This window comes from Vespa velutina, chromosome 2, assembly GCF_912470025.1.
Source record: "Vespa velutina chromosome 2, iVesVel2.1, whole genome shotgun sequence".
NCBI classification, from domain to species: Eukaryota; Metazoa; Arthropoda; class Insecta; order Hymenoptera; family Vespidae; genus Vespa; species Vespa velutina.
Window position 1 is genome coordinate 13,015,685 of NC_062189.1, and position 27,902 is coordinate 13,043,586.

Consider the following 27,902-nt stretch of genomic DNA (forward strand, 5'->3'; position numbering starts at 1 on the left):
TAAAATGTCATAAAAATATATCGAAATATATATTCGTATTTTTTATCAATGGATATTTATTATTTAGATAATATTGTAACAAATTCTGAAAATATATAAAAACAAAGAGAAAAAAGAAAAAAAGAAGGAACAAAAGAAGAAAATACGAAAAGTCGATACTGATCGTGAGTATCTGAGTAAGACCTTTCTTTAAAAACGAATTTTTTAAAGGACAGGGTCGTTCGACGTACGGAATCTTCCCTGGCACTGTTAGTGCTGCGAATGGTACTGCTCTGCTAGCAGCACGTGTGTGTAAATGTGTGCGTGAATTCTCTGTTGAGCTAAACGTTACGTTCTCTCTCTTTCTCTTTTTTTCCCTCACTATCTCTTTATACATTCGCGAGGAAAGAAGAGCAAAGGGGGTGCAGGGAAAAGAGGAGAGTCTCACGCACGCGTGAGGGAAGACCGCGCTTAGTTTTCCGACTATGGTCCTCCTTACGGCCCCACCGATTTCCCACGCGCCACTCTCATCGATGTTCGGGTTCGGTCAGTAACGACCGTCCGCTCCCTCCACTTCGCCCCACTCATCTACCTACGCCTTGTTAATGAAAACATCTTTTGTCAATGAACTGACGTCAGTCCGGCATCCAATTGGTTCTTTTCGCAAGACCACGTGACTCTCGTCCAATCATCGTACGCGCTGCTCCCCTACGCACCGACCGCCGAGTGTAATTTGCCCATTCTCGGCGGAAGGACGCTCGAGGTAAGGTGTGGCCTTCGACGTGTGATACAACACAACGGGTTAAAGCAAGAGCGAAGATCTTGGAGAAACTTCGTGAGTAAGCTCTCCTCTTGGTCTTTCCATCCAACGGAACGAAAAAGAAACGGAAATCAAAAGTAAGAAAAGAAGAATGTAAAAAAATAGAGAGGAGTGAGAAAAAGAGAAAGAGATAGACAGATAGATAGACAGAGAGAAGGGCAAAGAAGAAAAAGGGTGGACGAAGTAGGAGCCAGAAAGAGGGAAGGAGAAAGGTGGAAATTATATCGCACGCTAGCCGAAAAACCACTACGAGGAGAAAACGACGCGACGCGAGCGATGCTGGAAGGATTCGTAAGGTGAAGCGAAGACGGCGACGATCTCGAGTCGTCGAGATACGTGATCGGTATCGAATGAGTCGGTGAGCGTCGTGAGCTCCGCTCGCTGCTGCCGCTGCCGCTGCCGTTGACACGGGTCCAGCGTACGTTACGCAGCATCCCCGTTTTTCTCGTTATGTTACTCGTGATCGCCACCGCCGTCATCGCCATCGTCATTGTTTGTCGTAGTTTGTAGATCGTCTTAATTGTCTCTATTTTAATTGTTATCGTTATTATTATCGCTATTCGTTCTATCGTCAGTATGGTCCATTCACGAAGCTATCATCAAGTTCTATGTTGATAAACGAAGAGAGAGAGAGAGAGAGAAAGAGAGAAAGGGAGAGGGAAAAAAAGAAAGAGAGAGATAGAGTGAGCATAAAGAAGAAGAGTAAAGAAGATAGGACATTAGTGAACGTATATTCGAAGAAAGGTAAAAACCAAAGAATGGTTGAACGTATGTATAGGAGAAAACAAAAGAATGAAGCTTATTAAAATGATCTATGCGCCAAAATAAGATTTGACCTTTTTAGAATTGCGAAGAGCTTTTTTGGCGTTGGCAAATATCTGCGAGAGTTACCTCGGAACATGCATTTTTTGAACAATCGTAAACATTCCACAAACGTGTCGTTAATTGGACATGTCTTAATTTGCAAAAGGATCAATAATCGCAACGAACTGACGGTAGAGGTGGAGGTGGTGGAGAAGAAGCACACACGACATTAATGTCGCAGGAAGTGATGGGTATGCATGAGAGATCACCGAACGATGCTATGTGAACGCGATGTTGTAACGTCGTGGGCGCTGATGGAATGTCTGTGGGAAATGCGTTCTACGATATAACTTAAAGTGCCATTTCATCATATCCAATAAATATTTAATAATAAATACACATTATGTGGGCATGTGCGTAACTTCGTTTTATCGTTTATATAAATGAACATGCAATAATTAAATAATTATCTAATATTTACATTCTTCACGATTAGTGTCAAAGATAAATATATTAAATGATACATTCAAAACACATACAAACACATTGGTTATCTGCATATATTGGCAGTTATTTGTATATATCAAGAATATAATATAAGAGTACATTGCTTGTCTATTAGTTAAATATTGGAAATATCGTTGAAGAGTTTTTATCCCATGTACACATTGTGCATGACAAACTGTGCAAGAAGAAATTGAAAAAAAGAAATGAGCCTATAAGGATCAAAGAAGGAAAAAGAGGAAATACTAAAATGAATATTAAACATGGATATTTATGGAAATAAAAGAATTCATTTACAATTGTAAATAAACCAATTAAAACATTATGGCGGATAATCTCATAGGGCCAGATTGGCTCTTTAGAGAACTCAGATCCCAAGATGGTACAAATAGGCTCCTTATTTTAGATTGTAGAGCTCATTCAGATTTTCTGGAAGCTCATGTCAGAGGATCTGTATCTTTGGCTATACCAAGTATAATGTTAAGACGATTGGCTGCAGGTAAAGTAGATTTGATATCAACGATAAGGTGTTTAGACCTAAGAAACAGAGTAGAAGTTTTTCTGCATGGAGATAAGAGTAGTAGAGGAACATTTGTGTTGATTGGAGATTCTACAGATCCTATAGGACACCAGGGTGAGACAATTCAAGTTTTAAATCGAAGACTTAGAAGCAATGGTGGGAGTGTTGCTATACTTGTTGGTAAGTTAAGACATCACTTATATTCTTATCCTTATCATTTTATTCTTTTCACTTTCAATATCTTTGATTTCATACTTATTATCTCTTTCAGGTGGTTTCATAGCATTTAGAGATAAATATCCAGAATGGTGTGAATGTAGTCAAGCTAATATGGAAGGGTCATCTGGTCAAGACTCTAATGATGGAGAATTGATGGGTCTCAGATCGCTTAGGATATCAAGTCCACCAATAAGAGCATATTCTGATTCAGATAGTGACAGTACATGCGATTCTGTTGGTATGTATCATTTCTTTCTTTTCAAATTTAGAGGAATTATTGATTACAATATTTTAATTTTTTTTTGCATATATTTAGGACCTGAAGAAGATAAAGATTTTCCTGTAGAAATTTTACCTCATTTGTACCTTGGAAATGCAGCCAATAGCGAAGACGAAGAAGCTTTGGCACGACATCGAATACAATACATACTCAATGTAACGCCAGATTTACCAAACGTATTTGAAAGTGCTGGCTCTATAAAATACATGCAGATACCAATAAGTGATCATTGGAGTCAGAACTTAGCCAGTTTTTTTCCACAAGCTATTCAATTTATAGGTAAGTATGCATTTCGACTCTAAGCAAGATCATTGAAGACTGAAGTATTTCAAGATTATGAAATTTTTAGAGGAAGCACGGAGCTCAGACAAAGGAGTGCTGGTTCACTGTTTAGCTGGAGTGTCTCGGTCTGTTACGATTACTGTAGCTTATTTGATGCACAAATGCAGTCTAAGCCTAAATGATGCTTTCAATCTAGTACGTAGTAGAAAATCCAATGTTGCTCCGAATTTTCATTTTATGGAACAACTGCTTAGTTTTGAAAGAGAATTAAGAGATAGAGGAGATAGAAACAAAGGAAATGATCAAAGATGTATTGGTGCCTGCTTACCTGGTAGCACTTGTAATTGTCCTGCACCAAGCTTTTTAAATCCCGTTGATTTGGGTCTTAGTCCAGATTCAGGGATAGAATTTGATAGATGGGCAACTAGTACACCAGCTGAATGAGACAGGCCTGGAGGGACCCAATACAAATTTTAGGTCCCTCCTTGCAAATTATTTATCATGTTAAAAAAGTCCTGATTGAAGGGTATAGGGAAACAAAATAAAAGTTCTACTATGAGAAAATAAGAATTAGAATCTTCAGTATATCTTTATAAATGGTCAAGGAGCATAAATGGAAAAAAAAAGAAATATGTTACTCTTCATTTTTCTTGCGGAGATATTATCTCTATATTTGTCATCTAACCGTCTTAATACTGTTTTCTACCATCTTAAAGGCTTCCTATTATCTTTTTTTTTTAAATTCATTGAATACAGTGAGTGCTGGACACAATGTCTTCTATAATGATAAAATTGACTTTATTCTTTATAAAATTCATTTAAAATTCTAAGATAGATCAGATTGCTGCAATTATAACAGTCATACTACGTGTAGAGAATAAATATGACTGCCTCCATGAAATATATAAAATAAACTTAGAAAAACGTTTCTCAGATTGTTATGAGCAGCATTGGATATTGAAAGTATTTTATAAATGAAACCTGTAATTTTCTATCGCGTAATCGCATTTCATATAAGTGTGATTGTATGTTTTTAAATCATCCTTCCAAAATAGAAACGTAGTGTATGTCATCTATTGAAACTTGTATTATGTTGCCACTGATGTTAGGTTAATTTCCTATTTACAGTTTTCCTTCATAATTAGGGTCTATATTTTAATATTTTTTCCCTAAACCCTTCAATAATGTGGCTGTGTTTATTTTATGATAGATAATGTTTTTAGGTATGAAATATTCTTTAATGAACAAATTGCAATAGATCAATCACAACCTGTAGTTAAAATAAACATCACTGTTTAATGTGCTAAGTTTGGAGGTACAAAATTGAAATTGATGGTCTTGTACTCAACTGTTAAGCTGTGTAAAGTAATATGATACTCAAATGTAATTTTTTATGTAGTTTTTCAATACACTGAAGTGACTTACCTTACAAAGGGTATTTTTAATGCGTTCTGGTTTGAAAGATGCAAAAGGATTTGTGGATATTACCTGAAGTCTTATGTCAGGCATATCTGCCTTAAGCAAGATATTTAGGGATCATCTTATAGCGATTCAATTTATAATAGACACGAAAAATAAAAAAAATGATTTTTAAAACATTGCAAATATCAGCACAAGAGCATAATTGATATTACTAATTGTATCTGATATTGCTGATAAAAAGTAGTGAAAGACAATGGTTCCTGCAAATCACGTTACTATAGAATGCAGAATAATGTTGATCCTTCAAATTTTTTATGAAGGTTTTTTAAGCAACTATCTTGCTCTTATGCATCAATATTAAGACCAGAATGCAGCTATTTATATGCTATAAGCAATCCGTATACTGAATTGGAGTCTTAATTGTATGAAACGGCAATGTTTCCATTATCTTTCAGATCTCAAATATATATTAAAAGTTATTTTTATAAAAAAAAAGAGTTACATTCACATTCCCATTACGAGCCAAAATGGCCTGATACACTATGTAACTATCTTTCGTACGTTATATGTACTGTTCATCAAGCGTAATAGAAATTAATAAATGTATACTGTGAATGTTATTTTTCATATAATTAACTGCAAAGATATAACTATTTCTTAACTATTGCAAGAATAAATTGATATACAATTAAGAAAATATATATTTGACGTTAATGTAATAATAATATTCTACTATCACACTGTTGTCTGTTGTATGTTTAAAGGACAGATGTCCAAAAAAATTTAATCAAATATTACGTATATTACATAAATTATTTTATATTCATTGTTGTATATATTTTGATTAATTTCATTAGAAATACAACCTATCTTATTCGAGGCAAATAAAGGACTGTCATTTTAGTAAATTAATTTTCCTTGTTTTAAATGACATGATGTAATTTTACAATATAATAAAATTAAATGGAACGTTCAAATAATATCAATAAATCACTACCGATTATTCATATTCATCATATAAACGGTTGAATGAATGCTGTTTAATTAAGTAAATGCTTAATGAATAAATTAAACGTACTATTTCATTTAAAAATTTTCATATTTGTATAAATATAAGCATAATAGTATATTATGAGTTATTATTTACTATCAGTCTACTATAAATTGTCTATATTACGTACAAACTTGATTAATATGATACATTATTTGTAACCGTATATATCAGTTTATAAATACTATCAAATATTATTTGAGCATCTTTATGAGACTATATATTTGATTCATTTATAAAAAAAACATATATATATATATATGTATATATATATGTGTGTGTGTGTAATGTATCAAAGAATGATATGTAAAAAGTTCTATTTCATTTAATAGAAAAGATCACATATATTTTATGTATAATGCTGTTTCTTATTTGTAGCATTCAGTTATAAACAATTTTAAGAACAATTTAATAAACGCTTTTGTATTATTTTGAAACATAAGAAATATGCTGAAAATTATAAGTTTTAAGACTCTATTTATTTTTTGCAGTATGTATATGAATTATTGAACAATCTTGTAAATCATTACCTGTACGGGGGAAATTATTAGTCAAAGATTTAAGTAATTAAATCTATAATTTGTTTTGAACAGTTTGCTACTTTGTTTTGAATATTAACATCATGTGCATTTTCAGACATAGTTTTGAGTACGTCAAGTATTTTTTCTGACTGACGTACTGCTTTAATTAATTCATTACGCTCATCTGGATTCAGTGTTGCAGCCAAAAGAGTTCCTAGTCCAACAAGAGCTCTAAATACAGCTTCAGGTTCATTGAAACGAGGAAGTATCATAAACATTGTATTTAAAATTCTTGTCTTACCAGATGTATCATTACATTTATTTAATGCTACTATCAAATTCAACATATAAGTTGATATTGCAATCTGAAATAATTAAAAATAGTATTTTTATTCATATTCTTTAATATATCTTTTTTATTACAAATATTATTATATTTTATTCCCATACCTGATTGTGTTTATTTCCGAGAGAATTTAAATTGCATACTGCTTTTAATATATCATCTTTGTAGGAAAGACAAAAATTTTCTCCCTTTTCATGATAGAATAAATTTGCTAGCAATCTAAATGTAAGCATTTGATTTGACGCTAATGCACCAGGTTTAATATGTTTGTCTATCATTTTTAACATATCTGGAGTACTTATTTGCTCATTTATGTCTTTATGGAGTACTGCAAGACGTGCTATATCAAGAGCTGGAAATACTAAGTTCTCAGGCCAATTTAAAATTTGTTTTAGTATATCAATAGCATCAGCTATATGTTCTTCATGTATTTTATTTTCTATCATGTGTTTTATTATTTCTAGTTTTGCTTCGGATATCTTAAAAGTACATTCTTGTTTTGCATTTAATTCACTTAATTTATCTAAAATAAAAATATTTATATATATTTTATCATGCAAATTATAAATTGTTAATATTTATAAATTAATATGCTAATAATTATAAATATTATTTCCTTTTATATAAATAAAGAAAGGAGCTTGTCTTACCTATTATAGCAAGTAAATTTGCTTGCTCTAATTTTAAATATTTCATATGAGGTATATATGAAGGAGATACAGAAGAAAGATTTGAATAATTCTGATTATTTTTAGAGGAAAACTCGGATGGACTATCAGTCATGTTAGGTCCAGGAATATATCTGCTTCCTCCCGTAAATGGATCTGTATATTGAATACTATCATTTAAGTTAGGAGCTTGTTGAGAATTTTTAATTATGAAGTTTGCAACCTAAGTATATAAACGTAAACATATATAATATTAATTAAAAAATTGTCTAATATATGTTTATTATATAATGAAAATATGTTTATTATATAATAGAAATTTTTTGCAAATTATACCTGATCTAAGAACAATTGACTAAGATCATTATCATGAAGAAATTTTTGTGCAACAGCCCAAGGGTCCTGACCATTATTATACGGCAATTTTAAAGGTGGAACACCATCTTGTATGTCTACTGAGAAAACATAATCATATTCTATGCCATTGTAAAGTTGTTTCCCAGATGTAGCCGTACTACCACCAGATGCTCCCACTACATTTCCAATTAATATCCACCTTTGTTCATTTTGTGACCAACTATATGCTGCAACATTATTCCCATCAGATATCATTTTTGTTTGACCTTCTTTTTGACCAGGTTGCTGTAATGCCTTTGCATCGGGTAAGCTATAATATACACAGAAATATTATAATTTTGTATTTAAAGATGTAGCATATTTTTATATACTTACTCCTTAATTTTTAAGCCACCTAATTCTTGCTCATTATTAATTGTTGTTTTTGCAACTTCTTCTTCAAATTGTTGTAATTTTTCAAGTGAAGCATATCTTTCTGGAATTGGTGAAAATATTCTGATATTGCTATCTGAACTACCAGCAACTATATCACCATTTGGTAATAGATCTATACACCACACTGATTGTGTAGGTAAAGTAATAATCTGATCTATTTCACCATTTAGCCATATTCTGATAGTACGATCTTCGCCAGAAGTAAAAACATAAGTGCCATTCATTAAAGCTGTTATACTATAGATATAGTTTTCATGTCCACAGTAATTTCCTAAACAGACTCCAGAACTACTATTCCAATGACGTACTGTAGCATCATTAGAACATGATAAGAATTCATTTTCTTTTATAGGTACAATGCCACGAACACAATCACTATGACCAGATAGTTTATATCTTATAGCACCATTTTTTTGCCATACTATAATCAATTTATCTGCAGATCCAGTTACTATATTACCATCTACTAAGTCTGTGACACACCACACTGCTGCGGTATGGCCTGTTAAAGTTACTAAAGGTTTCGTTAAATCCTTAATATTCCATAATTTGGCTGTCATATCCCAAGAACTCGAAAGAAAGGTATTTTCTAGTTTTCCAGTTCTTAAATTAGATACTGTATTCTGATGAGCTTTTATAATATGAAACGGTTCTATCTGATCTTGTTCATACATACATATAGTGTTGTCATTGCTTCCAGTTATAATTAAACCTTTAGGATTTTCCTCGGATGGATTTATAATGCAGACAGAACTGACGAAATTAGTATGTCCCTTCAATATTGCTGTCTCAATGTAGTCCTTTCCATTCCTAGAATTATTTTCAATGCACATAATCTGTTTTCTGATATATGATAACAATATAAATAAAAAATATTTTACAATTTTATTTTAGTAATATGTACAATGACAAGCAAAGTTTAAGGAAATAGAGGTTAAGTACCCGCTTGGTTTCCATACACGCGCTGTTTTATCTCGGGATGTTGAAACGATGGACCCATTTGCGAAAGTTGCTATCGCTCTCACATCCGATGTATGTCCAAAAAGTACACTACTTAATTTATATGATGGTTTAGCCATGGTAACAACACATAAGAAAAATCACAGATCATCCATTCAACTCACATACGAGTATGTATCTACATAGACGAATCTTCCTACAAACATTGAATATTCAGAATCTTGTTTCAGTCAAACGAGTTTATCGCGCAACTCTATTATTTCAAATTTGTAATGAAAAGGTAAATGTAAAGTACACATACATAATCAAATTTTTAAATAAATATATTGATTTATAAAAATCTTACCTAAAAAGAGAAAGAAACAGAATATTCGAGACTCAACTTAGCTAAAAACATAATAAATTAAAAAAATTTATAATTTTATCTTACAACCAATCATAAGCGTATTTTTTAATTGTGTGTAAAAATGAATGTAGATATACGATATAATTTGTAGAGTTGTTACATAATTATCTTGTTTTGAATTATTTTGAAATAATATATTATGTGAAATATTGGAAAATTTGAAGTATGTTAGAATATATTTAACCATGTATATTTTATGGACAAATTAGTGCAAAATTTTGATTAGGAGGTACAAAGATAAAAGGTGAAAAATATGAAGCAACATAAGTGAATACAGAAAGATAAATGTCAAAATACCAGAAATACATCTGTATGTCGCTATACATAGAAATATATCAAATCTGTTGTGTAATTAAACTATTGGATCGGTTAGCAAATAATCATGTAAGTAGCGCCACACACAGTACGCAATCAAATCTAGCTAGCTGCTGCTTTTACCAGTGACTAGCAGAGTTTGTGCGTGCGAGTATGTACTGCGTGAGGCAAAAGTAAATTGTTAACAGTTTCCGTTTTACATCATGGACGACAAACGAAATAGCCGCGAAGTGATAACCATTCTTGTCTTGTGTCTACTATGGTATGCAGTATCCAGCAGTAGCAATGTCGTTGGCAAGATGGTACTTTCAGACTTTCCATATCCTGTCACGGTAACAATGGTACAATTAACCTCAATCACAGTATACTCCGGTCCATTTTTCAATTTATGGGGTGTACGCAAGTCTCCTTCCAATATTCCTTGGAGTTATTACTTGCGTTTTATCGTACCTTTAGCACTTGGAAAATTTCTTGCCAATGTGTTTAGCCACGTCAGCATTTGGAAAGTTCCCGTGTCATATGCTCACACTGGTATGTAATAATCTTGACGCGCCTATTGTATGGCGCGTAGTTTAAAAATAAATTCTCTCATCGTGAACATTATAATGATTTTTCTCTCGCTATATACTGTTGATTAAATATATGATTTTGATTCTTATATTCGACCATATTTGAACTTTTTTAAGTTGTATCTTAGTTTTAATTGAACAATTTTTAAAATGTTCAAAAACTAATTTATAATTTTTAATATATATTTTATATAGTTTTAATAGAATTAATATCTATTAAGTTTCATTAACTTTTATATTTATTAGTATTGTACATTAATGAAAATCTGGCTCTTTCCCAGTGAAGGCTACAATGCCACTCTTCACAGTGATTTTGTCAAGAATAATTTTACGAGAAAAGCAAACCTGGAGAGTTTATCTTAGTCTTGTACCTATTGTGGGAGGTGTAGCCATTGCAACTTTAACAGAACTTAGTTTCAATATGGTTGGTCTAATAAGTGCTTTAGCATCTACTATGGCGTTTTCTTTACAGAATATATACTCAAAAAAGGTGCATATATTTGATGATATTATATATTCTTTTTTTATATTATAGTGTTCATATAAAGACAAATATTTTTCGTTCCTAGGTGCTGCATGACACAGGAGTTCATCATTTAAGACTTCTATTTATATTAGGACGTTTAGCTTTGTTTATGTTTCTACCAATTTGGGTATTTCATGACTTGATAAATTTAGTATATGATCCTATTACGAAAACATCAGTAAATATTTCATATAACATATTAGGATTATTATTTCTGGATGGCATATTAAATTGGTTGCAAAATATTATAGCTTTTTCTGTGCTTTCAATAGTAACACCATTAACGTATGCAGTGGCAAGTGCTAGTAAACGTATATTTGTAATTGGAGTAACTTTATTTGTATTAGGTAATCCTGTAACATGGGTAAATGTATTTGGTATGGCTATGGCCATTTTAGGAGTATTGTATTATAATAAAGCCAAATATGATCAGCGTCAAGAAAAACAAAGAGATAATAGTATACTTCCAAAATATTATAATATAAATCGGAATGGTAATAGCAATTCTTTTGTAGCTAATGGATGGGCCAATAAGAGAAATCAACTATTTGCAGTCTAGTCTTTGTTCGAAAATATGAATTATATATCTTTTAGAGAATATTGATTTACTTATGACAATGTAAGTAAATTGGATATGTTTAAAAATTTTCAAATGATTTTATAAAAGATTATTCAAGATAATTTTCTGCATTCAGTGAAATGATTCAAGTGATTAACATATGATGATAAAGTATGTTTACTAATTTCAATTATTTGCACAAAGAGAACTGTAAAGGCCTAAAGTGTCGCACAGCTAGAAGCAGAAGGGTTTTTCTTAACTATTTTATACGTTCATATTGGAAAGAGCGGTATTATATCGTAAACAGTCTTCGAATCTATGATGTATTGATTAACTATTACGTTATGATTTACATTATCATTTTTTTCGCTATTCTTAAGTGGTCACTTTTAATAGTTAAAATAGCTATCGATGCTCTGCATTTTGTGCTAGTGTATTTAGACCTTCATATTTCTCCTTAATTTTGAGCGATACTTTGTAGAACTTGTAGATAATTTTGGAACAATCTATTTCTTGATTCGATAAATTTCTTTTAAAATCAAACCTGCTGGTAAGGTAAAATTATATAATTTCAAATGCACATGGACCTTTTTAAAACAGCTGATTGCTGGTACAATTAGCAACAATTATTTAAATATTATGAAATAATACAATTAATAAATTCAAGTTTGCAATAAAAATGAGTTACTGTATCTAATTTAAGGCTAAGAACATTGGCCATAAACCAGTTTCCTAGCTTGTAATGTATTCATTACGAGCGTGTAAGTTTTAATAAGTAATGCACGATTTTGCGTTTCTTAAGACATTATCCTGTTACAATGTAACGTTGACTATTTGTAGATATGCGTAATGACTATAAATGTACAGGTACATTGTTTTGAATGTTAGATTAATTTATAATAATGTATCTCTTAATTTTTGCACTTGTATAAACATCTGTTCGTTTACATACTTCCGGCAAAGATATTGTACAGTTGGTGTGTTATGAATCAGTGCGAAGTATGTATGTGTGAAAAATTGTATGCAAGAAAAGGTGTTTTAGCTAAAAGCAATCTATAGTACATTTATTTTTATAAATAAACACATGCGTACAAAAATATACCAGTGGCATTAGTATCGCAGCAGCATCATTGATATAAAATATACTACATTATGCCCTACAAAGTTTTTACGATGTCCTGAGGTGATAGTGGCCTAGCCACAGTCAAATCTAAACGTGGACCAGCAGCGGCAATTAGGGGTACGGCCAAACAACAGTCGCAGTCTTCTGTATTTGCTTCGTTAACACGTAGAATTCTGTCGTAAGGTCGCAAAACTCCATCGCAAGGTCCACCAGGTCTTAAACGATTTATATATACGCCACGTTCGTAAAGTCCATCGGAGACAGAAAATCCGAAATCTTCGTAAACTGGATCCTTGTGCAGTGATACGTGTATTATTTGTTGAGGTCTATTATCTGATACACCGTGTTCTTGAGAGCTAGAATTGGTTATATTATTTTATCTTATTCATATTTATGTTAAATATTTTATATAGGTATTTAAAAAATATCTGTATTTTTTTTATTAATAATAATTCAGTAATTTTTCGATGCATTTTAATACTTTTGATAAGGTGGTGTCGGAGGATCTAATTGTCCACTGTCCACAGAAACCGCATCCCACAGTCTTAATATTTCCGGGCCTGCTCCACTACTTTCTCCTAATTCTCCCCAAGAATCCACTGCACTATCAACACTGGGCAAACTTTCTCTGGCAGAACGTAAGATAGTTGAAGGATATTGAGTGGGTACTACATCACTTCCTATACTTGATTCCTTACAATAATCTCTATACAATATAGAATTCGAATAATATTTTTTGATCATTTTACAACCAATATGTCTTAAGATTGTATAATTTACCTTGTTTCTGAAAGTGGGTCAGACTTTCTTACAGTTAGAGCAACTACAGAACTTCCTGGTCGGTGAAGTAATTGCGCGGCTTGTCTCAGATCACCGGCATCTAATTTTTGATTGTCGATAGCTAGTATGCGATCTCCCGATGCTAAACTACCTGTTCTATATGCGAGAGAACCTTTGCGAACTTCGGTTATAACTAAATCTTCGTTTACAGTAAGTCCTAGATCAGGATGCCCACCTAGAGGTCTTGCGACTCTTACAGTAAAAACACCAGAGTTAGGTACAACCGGACCACCCACCTTGTACTCCGTAACAAGTTCAATCTGTTGAGAAATATTTTATTGTATATTTATTACATAACTAAAAATTGTTTTTCGAACAGACTTCTAGTATTTCTAAATTTTAGTTATGAGATCATTACCATTTGTGAATTTTCTAAAATATCAGCCACATCTGTAGGTTTCAAGTCGCGCAATATAGTACGATTAATAGCGATCGCTCGATCACCAGGTAATAGAACACCGCTTTGTTCTGCCGGACCACCAGCTTCCAAAAAATTTATCACATAATTTATACGATCTTCTGTTTGTTTCAAAGCGAGACCAAAACCCCTATGATCAGGTCGAAGTATCACTGTCAAACTTTCCTTCGTTTGCAAAGTTTGATTTGAGCTTTGTTGCACTTGAGGTTGCGCTCTTCTTTTAACCGTTCTCGCTGACGTACTTTGTAATCTTGGTAGAATCTGTAACTTTGCTATACGACAATTTTCCGAAGTATTTCTCAATAATTTAGCTGCAGTGACCGCATCTTGTACCGGTGTATCATCCACCGCCAGAAGTTTATCTCCTGGCTGTAATGCGCCACAACGATCTGCGGTACTTGCTGGTCGAAGACTCTCGATATAAACTCCATTAGGTGTTTCCCTTACGGTTAGACCTAGTTCTCCTGAAATTGTACCATTAAACTTCACAAGAAGAAAAATTGTTATAGACATTTCAGACACCAAAGAAGTTACATTTGAAGAAAGAAATAATTAAATAGATTGAAAGTCTCTACCTGAAAGTCCACGTTCGAGTTGGACCAAGAGTGAGCCGGACGTTGCTGCTCGAGCTTCGTCCATGTTCGCGACATCATACTCGATAGTTAGAGAAGCCACAGGTGAATCTGAACTTCTTCTAAGTGCTCTTTGAGCTTCGGCTAAAGTTAAACCACTCAACTCGGTATCATCGACCGCAAGTAATCTGTCACCAGGTCTAACTCTTCCTTCTTTTGCAGCTGGACCATCGGCTTTTATTCCCGTGACAACGAGAGCTCTGGAAACTCCACCGCGAAGAGTGACACCAAGACTACCACCCTCGCGTTCTACTCTGACTTGTGCGACTTTAGAAGATACGCTTGACGGTGACGATATATTGCCGTCCTGTTCATCGAGAAGCAAAAAACTCGGGGGATGAAAGAGAAGTGGGGGAACTTCCTCTGCTCTACCGGAATCCGAACTTGCCGACGTGGCCACACTGCCAGGTCTGGCTCGACTTTTGTGCGACCGCATCGTCGCCAATCTTAAGGAACTAAACATCCTCTATGTTGTTTTCTACTTTTGTCAAACTTTAACAACTTCAACAAATTTTATTAACGCATGCACAGGCTTATGCAGCAAATCGAAATGCTTTGCACTACACGGCATCAAACAAAATTTCTAATGAATATTTATATATCGGACTACACACAATGTTCATTATATGAAATATATATTACAATATCGCCTTACACTTTCCAGAGTACGAAATCAGAAGTACCGATTTAGTAAACACTAACGTCACATGAATATGTTGATAACTTTTTCGTTTATCTTCGTTAACGTTTTTACACGATATCTTTCTTCAGTGTTTGGTTGTTTTCATCTACGAAATGGCGTCGTTTTTATCGAAAATATATTTTGAAGCGTGAGAACACGAAATTAATTTTCTCGATAACAGCATGATCCGTAATATCTTTGAATAAATACATTCTGATTATTGATTCACGCACGGTAACTGCAAAATTCGTATCGCAAAACACTTCGAATTTTTATTATGAACGAAAACGAAGGGAAATGAGGAAAAAAACAGAGAAGAGTCTATTCGAAGATACTCTCGGAAGACACTCACGTAGCGGGTAAAATTTGAAAACAATAATACATTCGGTTCATTTCACGAGGTAAATGATTTGTTTCTTTTTCTTTCTTTCTTTCTTTCTCTCTTTCTCTCTCTCTCTCTCTCTCTCTCTTTCTCTCTCTCTCTCTCTCTCTCTCTCTCTCTATCAGTGAATTATTTGTTAGGAACTGCAGTGCTTCTTCCGAACGAAACTCGTTAGAACCAAGCAGAGGACTGTAACAACTCGCGATGGATCTCGAAAATAGCTCTCCTCGATGTAGGGCCGCAATCGCGGGAGTAAATGCTAAATTCTATTTATATCACAGCAACGAGATCGTCTTCGAGAGTATCTTTAAACGTGCGACTGTGCGAAGAACTGCGGCCCTGTATTGCCTGGCCATGCTACGTTTCTTCGACCGTCGAACGAGATTGCACTTATGGTTGAACTTACACGTTCAATGCTTTTAAGTATCCTAAGACCAGATATGGTTGATGTAGAATGTATTTGCTCATCCTAGCTTTTAATACTTCTGTTTGTAGTTATCGATTCTCTTGCTTTACCTTTCATTTTCTTAACTTTCAAACTCTTCATATCAGAGCTCTTGATTATCTTGTATTCTTTCTATTCATACTATCCAATTTGTTTTACCCTTGTTGTGTTGTTATCTATTTTTTTTAAATCGCAAAACGCATTACTAAATACTTCTTTTCATTAAATCTTCTTAAAGCAAAATTTATTACAAAGTTTAACCAACTATGACATAAAGTTATTGATATCATTGCTTTATTTATTTTTTATCTTTTATTTATGAAAATTTAACGATCCGTAGCTATCATATAATAGCACGTAGCGACACGCAGGTGTTAAGAATCGCATTAGGACGAAAGAACCGATCTAAAAATATCTCTCGGACTTTGATATCTGCGTAATGCGACGTGCATTGTTTTCATTTTATTTTTTTCGATCTGGTGCAAATCGAGATAACTTTTCCCAACATTTTAACTTTTTTATATATAAATATTAATAGATATATACTATAATATATATATCTAGTCAAGATAAGATTTATTATATATTTTGTTAATAGATATAATATTCAAAAAATTTCTTAATATTAACTTTAATTCTTTTGTCACATCTTATACATGTTTCATAAATTGCCATTTTTTCATGATTTTCATGGTTTACAAAGAAAGAGAAAAAAGAGGAAACGGGTAAGATATGGAGAAAGAGAGAAAAGGAAGAAGAAACAGAGTCCGTCGGTTCGGAAGCTTATGCCAATTTGCCAATTCCTTGGCGGTCTAAAATTAGCGCGTAGTTTGCGAGAAGCTAAATGTACGAACGGAAGACCGAGGAGAGAAAAGGATAAGTTGTCGGCCAAACGAAGAGAGGATGAAAGAATAGTGAGTGGGAGATGAATCTGTAGAAGACATCATCGTGATGTACTACAGAGAAAGAAACGACAAAACTTTTAGAAGAATAAAGATATTGAAAGAAAATATAAATTAAGAAGAAAAGAATAGCAAAAAATATTTGTAAATAAAGAGAAATTATAACAGATGAGTTAAAGATTCGAGATTTTGTCTATCGTAGTCCTATGTAATAAAATACTCAGATATTAATAACTTGGCTACAGTAACGTGTGGCTATACGTTATAATAATCGTATGACCGTTGGATAATTATGTATCTCTGAAAGCCTGACTACAACGAACATTGAAACTACGCGAGTTTCTTGTACTTTCTTTTTCATGTTTATCGCCATAACAGTATCTGTTTGAAAGCTAATTTCTACACTTATGGTATTATTAAGCGAGAAAATTTAAAACAGAATACCGACAAAACTCATTATATCAGTGTAAAAAAAGGAACAAAAATCGTATATTCCTTTCCTAATGACTATGCTAATATACCATATTTACTACAGTCAATGAACGATCGATTGCATAATGTGTCCAATGTTACTCACATTAAAAAAAAAAAAGAGAAGTTTCAATTACGATATCTATCATGATTACATACATATGTATCACTTCGTGCTCATATAAGAACATTTAATAAAAGAATTTCATGACAGAAGAAACGATCCATGGGTGTAAATGTAAAGAATACCTTCTGGACAACTTCATACCCGTGTACTGCGATCGTTCTTTAATTTCATGATTTCTTTCGAAGAGAAATTTCTTAACGCCCATCCTTGTTCTTTAATAAATAATCAAAAGGATTAGAACGTTGAATGCAAAGAATATAAAATTCCTAACAAACTCTTTCGTATATCAGTCTGTCGCATTTGGATTCGTATATGAAAATCCACGAAAAACGCCTTGATCCATCGAAGATAAAATTTGTTCGGGTATAGGCGTGAGTCGCGGTCTTTCAGCTGTGAATGCCGTGTCAAAATATTTGGTATCCAAGGTATGTTCCAAAGCTGGTTTAAAGGGAGGTTCAAGCTGTCTCCTTTCTAGCCGATCCCAAGGCAAAGACTACGCAAGAAGATTTATTTGCTATGTTATAAAAGCTAATTTATGCAAATTTGCTAAATTTAATTTCACGAATAATAAGTCTTCTGACTTTTAACATAAATATTATTTTAATTTTTAAGTATCTACCTGAAAGAAAGGATGTACTGCAATTTCGTGAGCAGGCGGCCTCTTCCCAGAATCTTTTTCTAGCAAAGTGACCAGCATATCTGTTGATTCTTGACTCAAGTATCGAGGTATGAAAGGTCTTTCATTGCAGATACTCCAAAATAATTCATCTTCGTCGCAACCAGAAAATGGTGATTGACCTGTTAGCATTTCATATAACAAAACTCCGTATGACCACCAATCTACAGCTTGATTGTACTTCAATCCTTTTATAATCTACAATAATTATATATTATTAGTAACTTGTACCAACGAAATTTATTTTGAAATTTCAGTATAAATATAAATACATACCTCAGGTGCCATATAATCTGGTGTACCGCAGAAGGTGTCGGCGGTTCTATCCAAAAATATTTGTAATTTACACATACCGAAATCAGCAATCCTAATGTGCCCTTCAAAGTCTAAGAGCACATTATCGAGTTTAAGATCACGATAAACGATACCCTTCTTATGTAAGAAATTCAAGCCGGACCAAATTTCGGCGGCATAGAAACGTGCACGAACTTCGGGAAATCGACCAGATTTTTGTATATGAAACATAAGATCTCCTCCGTTAAGATATTCCATGACGAAGAAGAGATGCGAATCTGTTTGGAAGGTGCAGAAGAGATGACAGAGATATGGATGCCTTGTAGCCAATGTAAGAACTTTACGTTCAATCAACGTACACTCGACGTCGTCATCTTCGAGGACAACGTCCTTTTTCAGACACTTAACCGCATAAACACATTCTGTGCCACGTAATTCTGCTAGTAATACTTTGCCAAAGCTACCTTTACCCAGGACCTGGAGGAAAAGAGATAAACATTATTGATAAGGAATCACTTAAAAATTCTATTATATAATGCAAATTTCATGATCATCCTTCATATTTCATGTTCCTTAAACTTCAAGTTCCTAGAATTTACACAGATATGAAGGTTATAAATAATACGTTACGAGATGCTAAATCGGTAGATCTATTTGCGTTTTAGTACAAAACCAACGGTGCTTTGAGGATTAAGACGATGAAAATTTCGGATGTAAATCGCATGTATCGCGAATACTAAACAAACTAAGTTCCTGGCATTTGCGGTAGTTCTTCCAACATAAACTTGAGAGAACCGATTGTTCGCACTTAGTTCCCTGGACTATTTCCTAACGATTCTTCGTGAATCAACCGATTCCTTCGATGTAAATACACGTGATTCAGATTAGTCTTCGAGTGGAAGTTTAGCAGACAGTGCCAAAGAACGCGTCTCGCGTATCAACCCTCATATTTTTATCGCGTCTGTTTGTAAAACTTGTATGAATTGTAAATCGTTGTCATCGATACTTGTAAAAGTATCTTCAATTTATCTAAATTCTGTGTATCTATATTTTCTATCAATATTATCATCTAATTGTTATATGATATTGTGCGCAATAAAAAATAAAAAATAAAAAATAAAAAATAAAAAATAAAAAAATAAGCAACGATATTAAATAGTAAAGATAATATTTTAATTTTACTCCTATATTAACTCTACGAGCCAATAATTCTTGCGTTTCGCTATAGAAGCGTTCCGAAGAACCTTGGCAAAGAATGACGTATTGCATTTACTTCTCCCACATGCCGAGGTAAATCTTTCTCTAGTCTGGTATCGTGCAGATCACATCAGAGGTTCACGAAACTTCGTGCTGTCAGGCAGACAACAGACAGATGCAACGTTGGATACAGTATAACGCTGCATTTTGCAATCGAGCCACAAATCGAAGCGCACTTCGGCTTGATTCGTGCTATTTATGACAGGGATAATGAGCGATCCTCATCTGTGCTAGACTTACTTTGAGAAAGTTAAAATCCGTCACGGCATACTTTTTGAATCTTGGCAGATTTATGGCCGGTGGTGTAATACGACCACTTGGAAAATGATCCGGCGTGTCTGAGTTTCTTTGATTTTCTAATGATTGCGATGGAGCTGAAAACAAGACGCTAATCAGCGATTCGTAATGCAATGATATATTGAATTTTAATTCGAACAGTAAAAAATGCTGAACACTCAAGTTATTTGTAGCAATAAGTTAGTAGGTTAATAGCTTACACAGACTTTTCCGTCGAGAAAAAAATCGTTCTGTATCGTTAATATAGTTGGTTATCAATAAATATTATGCGACCGAAAGGAAGTCACTCTCCGCAAAAATTGGTTTTAAACGATTCGTCATTTCCTAGTATAACAACAATATGAACATTTCTTGCGAGTCTCTACGACAAAACGAATAATATCTACCAAGTCTTACAAGCCCTTCTAAACCTATACTCACCCTTTTTAAGAGCTTGCAAAGCTTCTGCAACGAGCTTTTGATTCAATCCACAAAGATTCCCTGTGAGTTTTTCACATTTTTTATGACAGGCCATATCGCAATCTGCACGAATTTTTCAGTATAAGCGTATAACATCGTTGTTTTTTTTTGTTTTTTTTTTTTTTTATTTTTTTTTTAATTTATATAGAATGTAATATCTCTCTTTCTCGATGCACCTTTAGCCGATTATGAGTAAGAAATATGACAAGTGTTCTCGCAAGATGAAATAAAAATAATTGTATAATTCTTCGCGTATGACATGTATATAGTAAATAAAACATTTAGCTATCATGCGTGCATATATGTGAGCAATGTAAGAATATGGAAAGGGACAAGCAACACATAAGGTCAAATTCAAACGAGATATATAAATAAATAATAGAGATGATAGATAAATACTGGATATCCTTGGTGAACCGTCGAATCCAGAATCGTTGCTTCTTGTCGAAGCCATCCTTTTGTGCTCTGGATCGTCGTCCAATTCGGTGGAAGTCGAAGCACTGCTACCATCGGTGCTACCGGTAGTAGCCGTACTGGCGGTACTTCCGGTACTATCGCTACTCACGGATGGTGTTCGCGACTGATGTCTCTTTCTTTTGATCTTTGCTCGTCTAACTTTGGAAAGATCTCTTGGCGTAGCAGTGAGTAAAGCAGATGGTGTAGTATAAAACATTCTTATTAGATCGATCGGTCTCTGAGTAGGCGAGTTCCTAGGACTTAATCTTGGCGACAAACTGCTTTCAGGTGGTTTCAAAGTGCTCGTTGCTTCTTGACGAGGCTTTGATATCGTCTCGTTGCGTGATCCTTTGCTATCCTTCTTCTCGTTCTTGTCCTCTTCGTTACTGATCGTCTTCGAGCTCGATTTCCTTTTCTTAACAATCTTTTTATTTTTCTTCGAGGATTCCGGACTAGCTTGCTGACTATCGTTGGGTGTCGCTACAAGACTGGCCTCGTTGGAAGAGGCAGGTGTCACAGTTTTCTCATGATCATCGACATTAGCAAAATTATCGTGATCGCTCCATTTTGAGATCAGTGCGATAGGTGAGTTGGTCCATTCATTGGTAGGTGTGCTAGGACTCTCTTCTTCTTCGTCTATATCCTGTATTTGAGATTCGTTAATTGGTGACGCTTCGACAATATTTATCAAGGGTACTGCGGTAGAAGGTATCCCACTGAAAGGTGTAGTAAGTTCAGATTGAGATTGAGTTGGCGTAGAAGGTGACACTATTGAAGATGGAGTGGTTTCTTTAATCAGGGGATTTTTTCTTTTTACCGTCGAAGACACATCTTTCGATGAGGGTGGTATTGAGATAACAAGATCCGCCTTCTTACGTATTTTCTTTTTTTCCCCCGTTACTGCTTCTTTGTTCTCCTTTCCAGCTTCTCCTTGTACTTCTGGAGACGTAACTTCCTCTTTGTTCTTAATAAATTTGCTCTCATTGAGAGGACTTTTTACGATCGTTCCTCGTTGTTGCTTTTCTAGAAAACTCGTTGTCTTCGTTGTCGCCATCGTCGTCGTCGTCGCTGTCGCCGTCGTCGTCGCTGTCGCTGTCGCCGTCGTCGTCGTTGTGATATTACTGGACAAATATGTCGGAGTGTAGGGTGCAACGCTTATTTTAAGATCAGTTTCTTTTTCCTTATCGTCTGGTTGTTTTTTTATTGACGACGATGACGATGACGATGACGATGACGACGATGATGACGACGATGAAGAAATTGATTCCACTTTGGAATTATCGACAGATTGCATTTGTTTTGGTTCGTTACTTTTGATTTCGTTCCAGAAATCTATTGATTCTGTGGATTCGCTCTTCAACAAATCTTCCATCTTTTCTTTAATCGGTGTATTAATTATTTCAGTCCCATTAATCAATTTGTCACTCATACCCATGAGAGATTTTGCGTGAATAGATTCTGCACTTTGTTTTACTATCAACGATGGTCCTTTACGCAAGACGGTGTTCTGGAACGCAGCACCGGTTTTGTTGGTGTACGTCGAATCCGTTGGCATGTTCCGCGATAAAACGGTCGCCGTGCCGTCGACCTCTTTCGTATTTCCCCCCGCCATCATGGATTTCAACGAGCTCATGTTCTTCGATTTACTCGCGTCTCCGGTCTCTCTTAGTTCGTCCTTCGTGATATTCGAGGAGTCCTTATTCTTCGCATTTAATTTCATTGCACGATCGTCACCGTCCTTGGACTTGGCTATCATCGAATCAATTGCGTTCGATTTTATACTGTTCACGTTCTCCACATCGATTCTCTTCCCACGAGAAATCCTCTTCAAGGTTTCCTCTTTATTTATTGTATTTTCCGCTAATGACGCAGCTGCGTCCTCGAGATTCTCAATTTTTGGTGGATTTGCCAGGTACGCTGCTACTCGTAACGAAAGCTCTGGCGCTTCTACGGCATTATTTTCATCCGTATTAATTTTAGACGGTTTTGGCAGGCACGAAGCGTTCGGTGTAAGCACCAACGACACCGCGGCGCTGTTTTCACCCGTATCATTAGAGATAGAAATTCCTCTATTCATCGATATATCATTTTCAATTTTTCCTAATTTGTTCTTCGTATCACCGTTAGCCAACAAGCCAACATTGTTTTTCATCTTTTCTTCTTTCTTATTATCGATGTCTTTACAAGTCAATTTACTTTCATTCGTTTTCTCAACGATTCGTTTACCCTTGACATCATTTATTTTCTCTTTCAATGTTTCCGAGCTTTTATCCATTGCTGTTATTGATTCTTTTTTTTCTGAACTATCTATGCTAATCGTTTTAACTTCTGCATTACTATCCTTCGATGCTGTATCCTTTCCACTTTTCTTTATAATGCCGTCTTTAGGTTTTGATAAATTCGCGTTATCGATAATTGCCTTTCCTATTTTCTTATTCTTTTCAACTTTCGTTTCGTTAGATACGACTTTTTCTTTCGTCTCTTTGATAAGTTTCGATGATTTTTCGAATGAAGCGTCCTCGTTAGTCTCGTTACCGATTTCTAGGACTTTCTGTAAAGTGTCTCTAACTCGAAGCTTCAATAAATCTTTCTTCGTGAGAGCATCTACACCGTTAGGTATTTTTTGTAGAGTAGAAATGTTGCTGTCCTTAATGTTTAATTTTTTCTTTTCTTTATCTTGCGTTTTTAAAGTAAGATACACACTATTCCTTGATGTATCTTTGATATAAGGTTTACGAACTGGTAACACGATCTTAGTTTCAGTTTCTTCAAGGATACCATTTTCCGGCACCGAGGCAACGGCCCCAGTCTGCTTAACATTAGCCAAAGCTTTTTTGGGAACAGGAATCCTAATGCTTTCTCTGAATTGTTCAACGCTTTCCTTTTCCTCCGTATTTTCCGAAGTTGCGTTAATCCAAATTGTAGAAAAGTCACCGACGCTGTTAGATGCTTCGATTTTGTAAATGGGTTTTCCAAATTTACTTTCATCCTGATTTTCATCTTTCTTCGCATCTTCCATACTACGCGCTTCGTTGAAAGAGGTACTCAATTGTCTCATTTCAAGCGTATCTTCTTTTTTTTCCTCCTCGTCGGTAGGCGATGTTTTTTCCATCATCTTTTTCTTCTTTTTTATCTTTTTAAACGTTTTCTTCACCTTCAATTCCGTTTCGTTTTCATCATCTTTAGCTTCTAGAGATTCCTCACTGTCTCCAAAGAAAGACGAGATCGGTCTAGAACCTCTAATAATACCTTTTCTAATCAAAGTACCTCTTTTAACTTCGTCCTCGATCTCAGCTTGCTCCTCTGCTACCAAACTATCTAAAACCTTCGCTTGGACTTGAGCATAAGTAACTTCTCGTTGGATTTGTTCCGCATCGAGTTGAATATCGGCTGATGATCTTCTCCTCGTCATCCTTCGCGTTATTCTTCCCTGCATCGATTGAAAATCCTGCGTATTGTTTTCTTGATCGAGACTCACCTGATGATAAACACGCGTTCGAGATTCCTCATCCTCAAGTCTTTTTTTATCCTTTATCAAAAATTTTTCCACCAGCAGTTCGCCTACGCTCTTTTCATGTTTTTCATTGTGCTCTCGTAACGCCGGATTATCTTTCAATGCTTGCGATCTTATCTTTATCGTTGGCCTGTCTCGGCGAAGTCGATTACCTCTTTGCCGATTTTCATCCCTCGATGACAGAGTTCTTGGAGTCGATACATCAATATCGGCAGTGTCAATTACTCGTCTAACGCGAGTGGTCACCGTGCTGACAGGTGAATAACGTCGTAGATTGCTTAACGACGATTCCGTAATCGTCGACAGATGTGGTGCAAATCTTGCAGACAATGGATTGTGGTAACTTCTGTATGAGGTTATTAATTACCGTTATTCTAAGTAGCATTATTTTTAAATATAATAAAAAATATAAACGTAATCTGTATTACCGATCTCCGTTTTTTATACTCTTATGATATCCTAATTAATATTATATATGTATGTATGTAAATGAACAATCTAACCTTGTTTTATAATTATGCCTTGTTTTATTTGTATTTATAATAATTAATTATAATTTGTAAAGAAATATAAATTAAATATGACACGTTTACATAAAGATAAAAGAATCCATTTATTACTCTATGTATTTAAAGAAACAGACTTGAAAATAGCCACTTTCTCGACAGGCGATTAAAAATAAGTTTAAAATACATTTGTTATATAAATTTTGTTCCATTTCATAATAATAGGAACGTGGAATAGAAACAATAGGATAGTACAAATTGGATCGTTCACATGTGACTGCCAAGTATCGATTGACGAGCCCTTCGATCGGCCGTGTACACTCCTCAATGCCAAACGTTTATTTTTATACCACGTTACGTTATAGGACGACAACGTTTCACGAACACTTGTTAGGTACACGTGAAATACAAAAACTTCCGATTTGGCACACTACCATCGATACAATGACTATCAATTAATGAATCGATTGAAGTGGTTCTATTGAATAATGATAAATGACTTACGAAACACCACGTAGTATGTTTGTCGTGTACGCATACGCAAAATATATATCGATTGACCCGATTCATAAACTTCAATTGTATATACAAAATGTGATTTTATCAAAAACATCGATATACCAAGTATATCAATTATATTAAAAATTCAACACTACATACAATATTTCAATATATTCATAGAAAATATTTGAAAAGAAAAAAAGAAAATTCTGAAATAAAACACAAAATTAGCAAACGTAAACGTAGTTTATTCGCGAAAAAACTCCGTTGAACGTCATACTGAGTCTAAGAAAAACGGTGGCTTGCAACCAAAAAATACAGCAAAAATAAAACTCACGGAGAAGAATGTGAGAAACTCAAGAAAAAGGCGTGATCAAAAAGAATCGTTTTGTTAAAAAAGAAAAAGAAAAAACCGAAATGAATATTCTTGTATATTTCCATTATCTATCTTTTTATTATTTGATAGATGTCAGGAGTTAAATGTTAGAGTATGTCACATTCATGTAAAATAAAATAAGATGAAGAAAAAAGAGATTATTCTCTTACGCTTACCGTGGTATTCCAGTCATAAGAGAACTATGATTAGCAAATGTTCCCCCATAATAATAAGGCGTACTGTCGCCATAGTACGGCATCTTGACCACGTCTTTCTAATAATATATGTTACTAATTCGAATTTGTGATATTTTAACTTTATAAACGAAAAGAGAAAAATCGCGAGGACAAAGAACAAGGAACGAACGAAGAAAGAGCCGGTTCGAGAGAATACTGAACGCGTTGTGCGCGGCTCTTGTCGGCTCAGGTGTACAATGAAGCGTTCTCACGGCTCGCGATGCCAAGACCGACTGAGTTTAAAACAGCGACCCAGTGTAATAATAGATTCCTAGTATGAGCCTTCCTACAGACTAACTATATTACCTAGACTTCCAACAACTCGTACATACAAATACTACTATCACTAATAATTACAACTCTGGAATACGATGATGAATATATTTATATATACACGTACGCACGTGCGCTCTTGTATATTTTTTATTAATAATTTTCTAAACAATTATGATCAAATGAAAACGTATATATACATGAATGATTTTATATAAAATGATAAGGTAGTGAAATTTATATAAAATCTCATATTACATATGCTTAAGAGTAAATTTCTGATCATATTAACGGATTTTTTTCGTGAGTACAAAACATCATATTGCTTTCTTCTTCTTAGTGTTTATTTTGGCTTTATATATTCTACGCTGCTGATGTAGATATAGTTATAGTCGATATTAAAAGTTATTTATTTCATATATGATATCAAAATCATATTCTTACACATATAAGTAGAATAAGGTGCATCGAGATTTTAACAAAATGAAATATTAATCCTTCGTTATACTTACCATCGCATCTTAATCCTTGACGAAATAGACCATATAGCATGGAACCACAATGATCGCAAAATGTTGGAGACATAAAAGTATGGGGTCGGAATCTGTGAGGAACGTCCACTTTAAAACGTTCCCTCAAGTACTATCATTAAAAGAAATACAAAATTGTCATGTTTTACGATCGCTTGAAATAGTGTTAAAATATTCCAACATGTAGTTCCTCTGAAATATAAACGTTAGAAAAATAAAATTCCACTAATATCTCATACTTACTATTGTGTTTTCTGATTCTCTCCCACTTTCCGGGCATTTTGTTAACAACTTGTCATGACATCTCTTGTGCACCGCAGTTTGGCAAGCTAGAATACAATGAAATAATAATAAAAATGACCTAAGAAAGCGCGGAGCGACGAAAATAAAGTAAAACGTAAATTTTACCTTGGCATTGGTAACCCTGCTTTCCGAAACCCCTAGAAAAAAGATCAAATAATAAATAAATATATTATAATTTTTGCAAGTAATAAAAATTGGTTTAAACTAATTGATATTTCAGTAAGATATGTATAACGTGAAAATATATTTTTAGACAAATCTATCAATTCGAATTAAAGAATTTCTTTTACAGAATAATAATTTCATCAGAGAAAGAATTTCAACATACATTTTGCAACAATAAATTTCAATTCGGTGAAATGTTTAACTGTACTATACGTACGCGTAATATATATATAAAATATGAAGTAAACTTACCAAAGGAAATCCTTACAAAAGGCACAAAATGTCGGCTGTCTAAAAAACTTTGCAACTAATCTATGACCTCGTACAATATGCACTTTGTTGTGTTTGACGGCACCTCTTCTTCCCGTTATCGCGCGGCCTACGTTGGTCTTTAGTAGCGCTATCTGCGATGTAGAAATAAAATCCCTTCGTGGTACTCTTGTTCTATACACGTAAGTTCTAGGAGTGGATGTTGTTGCTGGTAAATCTTCAAG

At 34.2% G+C, this 27,902-nt stretch overlaps 4 protein-coding genes across 11 annotated transcripts; 2 read left to right on the plus strand and 2 right to left on the minus strand.

The window, feature by feature from the left end:
* The first annotated feature begins 512 nt into the window (after positions 1-512).
* On the plus strand, positions 513-5,742 carry LOC124946639 (dual specificity protein phosphatase Mpk3). Of its 7 annotated transcripts, none has more exons than XM_047487608.1 (5): positions 513-2,606; positions 2,724-2,807; positions 2,899-3,084; positions 3,163-3,405; positions 3,476-5,742. In XM_047487608.1, the coding sequence occupies exons 1-5, from the start codon at positions 2,432-2,434 to the stop codon at positions 3,850-3,852; spliced, it is 1,065 nt and encodes a 354-aa protein (XP_047343564.1). In that variant the 5' UTR covers positions 513-2,431; the 3' UTR covers positions 3,853-5,742. The 7 variants fall into 7 exon arrangements, with proteins under 7 accessions (XP_047343564.1, XP_047343559.1, XP_047343560.1 ...); XM_047487603.1 differs by having other exon boundaries at positions 515-2,016; positions 2,100-2,807; XM_047487604.1 differs by having other exon boundaries at positions 515-2,016; positions 2,226-2,807.
* Positions 5,743-6,181: 439 nt separating this feature from the next.
* LOC124946637 (phospholipase A-2-activating protein) lies at positions 6,182-10,409 on the minus strand. Of its 2 annotated transcripts, none has more exons than XM_047487590.1 (8): positions 10,013-10,409; positions 9,515-9,555; positions 9,151-9,364; positions 8,149-9,018; positions 7,753-8,083; positions 7,399-7,639; positions 6,853-7,271; positions 6,182-6,767 (listed from the first exon to the last, which is right to left on the minus strand). In XM_047487590.1, the coding sequence occupies exons 3-8, from the start codon at positions 9,285-9,287 to the stop codon at positions 6,441-6,443; spliced, it is 2,325 nt and encodes a 774-aa protein (XP_047343546.1). In that variant the 5' UTR covers positions 9,288-9,364; positions 9,515-9,555; positions 10,013-10,409; the 3' UTR covers positions 6,182-6,440. The 2 variants fall into 2 exon arrangements, with proteins under 2 accessions (XP_047343546.1, XP_047343547.1); XM_047487591.1 differs by having other exon boundaries at positions 10,340-10,356.
* LOC124946642 (solute carrier family 35 member E1 homolog) lies at positions 9,752-13,138 on the plus strand. Its single transcript, XM_047487611.1, has 3 exons — positions 9,752-10,420; positions 10,740-10,948; positions 11,028-13,138. The coding sequence occupies exons 1-3, from the start codon at positions 10,093-10,095 to the stop codon at positions 11,541-11,543; spliced, it is 1,053 nt and encodes a 350-aa protein (XP_047343567.1). The 5' UTR covers positions 9,752-10,092; the 3' UTR covers positions 11,544-13,138.
* LOC124947221 lies at positions 11,968-26,912 on the minus strand. Its single transcript, XM_047489065.1, has 12 exons — positions 26,078-26,912; positions 20,948-24,864; positions 20,510-20,611; positions 20,033-20,166; positions 18,518-19,012; positions 18,185-18,439; positions 17,864-18,058; positions 14,500-15,022; positions 13,865-14,388; positions 13,447-13,766; positions 13,148-13,372; positions 11,968-13,022 (listed from the first exon to the last, which is right to left on the minus strand). Exons 1-12 carry the CDS (start codon positions 26,158-26,160, stop codon positions 12,701-12,703), a joined length of 7,095 nt encoding a protein of 2,364 aa, XP_047345021.1. The 5' UTR covers positions 26,161-26,912; the 3' UTR covers positions 11,968-12,700.
* Between the last annotated feature and the right edge of the window lie 990 nt (positions 26,913-27,902).

What these genes read in the sequence shown, in the direction of transcription:
- LOC124946639 (XM_047487603.1), top strand. Translation starts at nt 2,432, where the DNA reads ATGGCGGATAATCTCATAGGGCCAGATTGGCTCTTTAGAGAACTCAGA. An exon ending in CAGTACATGCGATTCTGTTG is followed by an intron (nt 3,085 to 3,162) that starts GTATGTATCATT and finishes GCATATATTTAG; the next exon opens with GACCTGAAGAAGATAAAGAT. An exon ending in ACAAGCTATTCAATTTATAG is followed by an intron (nt 3,406 to 3,475) that starts GTAAGTATGCAT and finishes TGAAATTTTTAG; the next exon opens with AGGAAGCACGGAGCTCAGAC.
- LOC124946637 (XM_047487590.1), bottom strand. Translation starts at nt 9,287, where the DNA reads ATGGCTAAACCATCATATAAATTAAGTAGTGTACTTTTTGGACATACA. An exon ending in CGTGTATGGAAACCAAGCGG is followed by an intron (nt 9,019 to 9,150) that starts GTACTTAACCTC and finishes AAATAATTCTAG; the next exon opens with GAATGGAAAGGACTACATTG. An exon ending in GTCAATTGTTCTTAGATCAG is followed by an intron (nt 7,640 to 7,752) that starts GTATAATTTGCA and finishes TTATATACTTAG; the next exon opens with GTTGCAAACTTCATAATTAA.
- LOC124946642 (XM_047487611.1), top strand. Translation starts at nt 10,093, where the DNA reads ATGGACGACAAACGAAATAGCCGCGAAGTGATAACCATTCTTGTCTTG. An exon ending in CGTGTCATATGCTCACACTG is followed by an intron (nt 10,421 to 10,739) that starts GTATGTAATAAT and finishes GCTCTTTCCCAG; the next exon opens with TGAAGGCTACAATGCCACTC. An exon ending in AGAATATATACTCAAAAAAG is followed by an intron (nt 10,949 to 11,027) that starts GTGCATATATTT and finishes TTTCGTTCCTAG; the next exon opens with GTGCTGCATGACACAGGAGT.
- LOC124947221 (XM_047489065.1), bottom strand. Translation starts at nt 26,160, where the DNA reads ATGCCGTACTATGGCGACAGTACGCCTTATTATTATGGGGGAACATTT. An exon ending in TTTCATATACGAATCCAAAT is followed by an intron (nt 15,023 to 17,863) that starts GCGACAGACTGA and finishes AAAACAACATAG; the next exon opens with AGGATGTTTAGTTCCTTAAG. An exon ending in TTTTAGAAAATTCACAAATG is followed by an intron (nt 13,767 to 13,864) that starts GTAATGATCTCA and finishes ATTTCTCAACAG; the next exon opens with ATTGAACTTGTTACGGAGTA.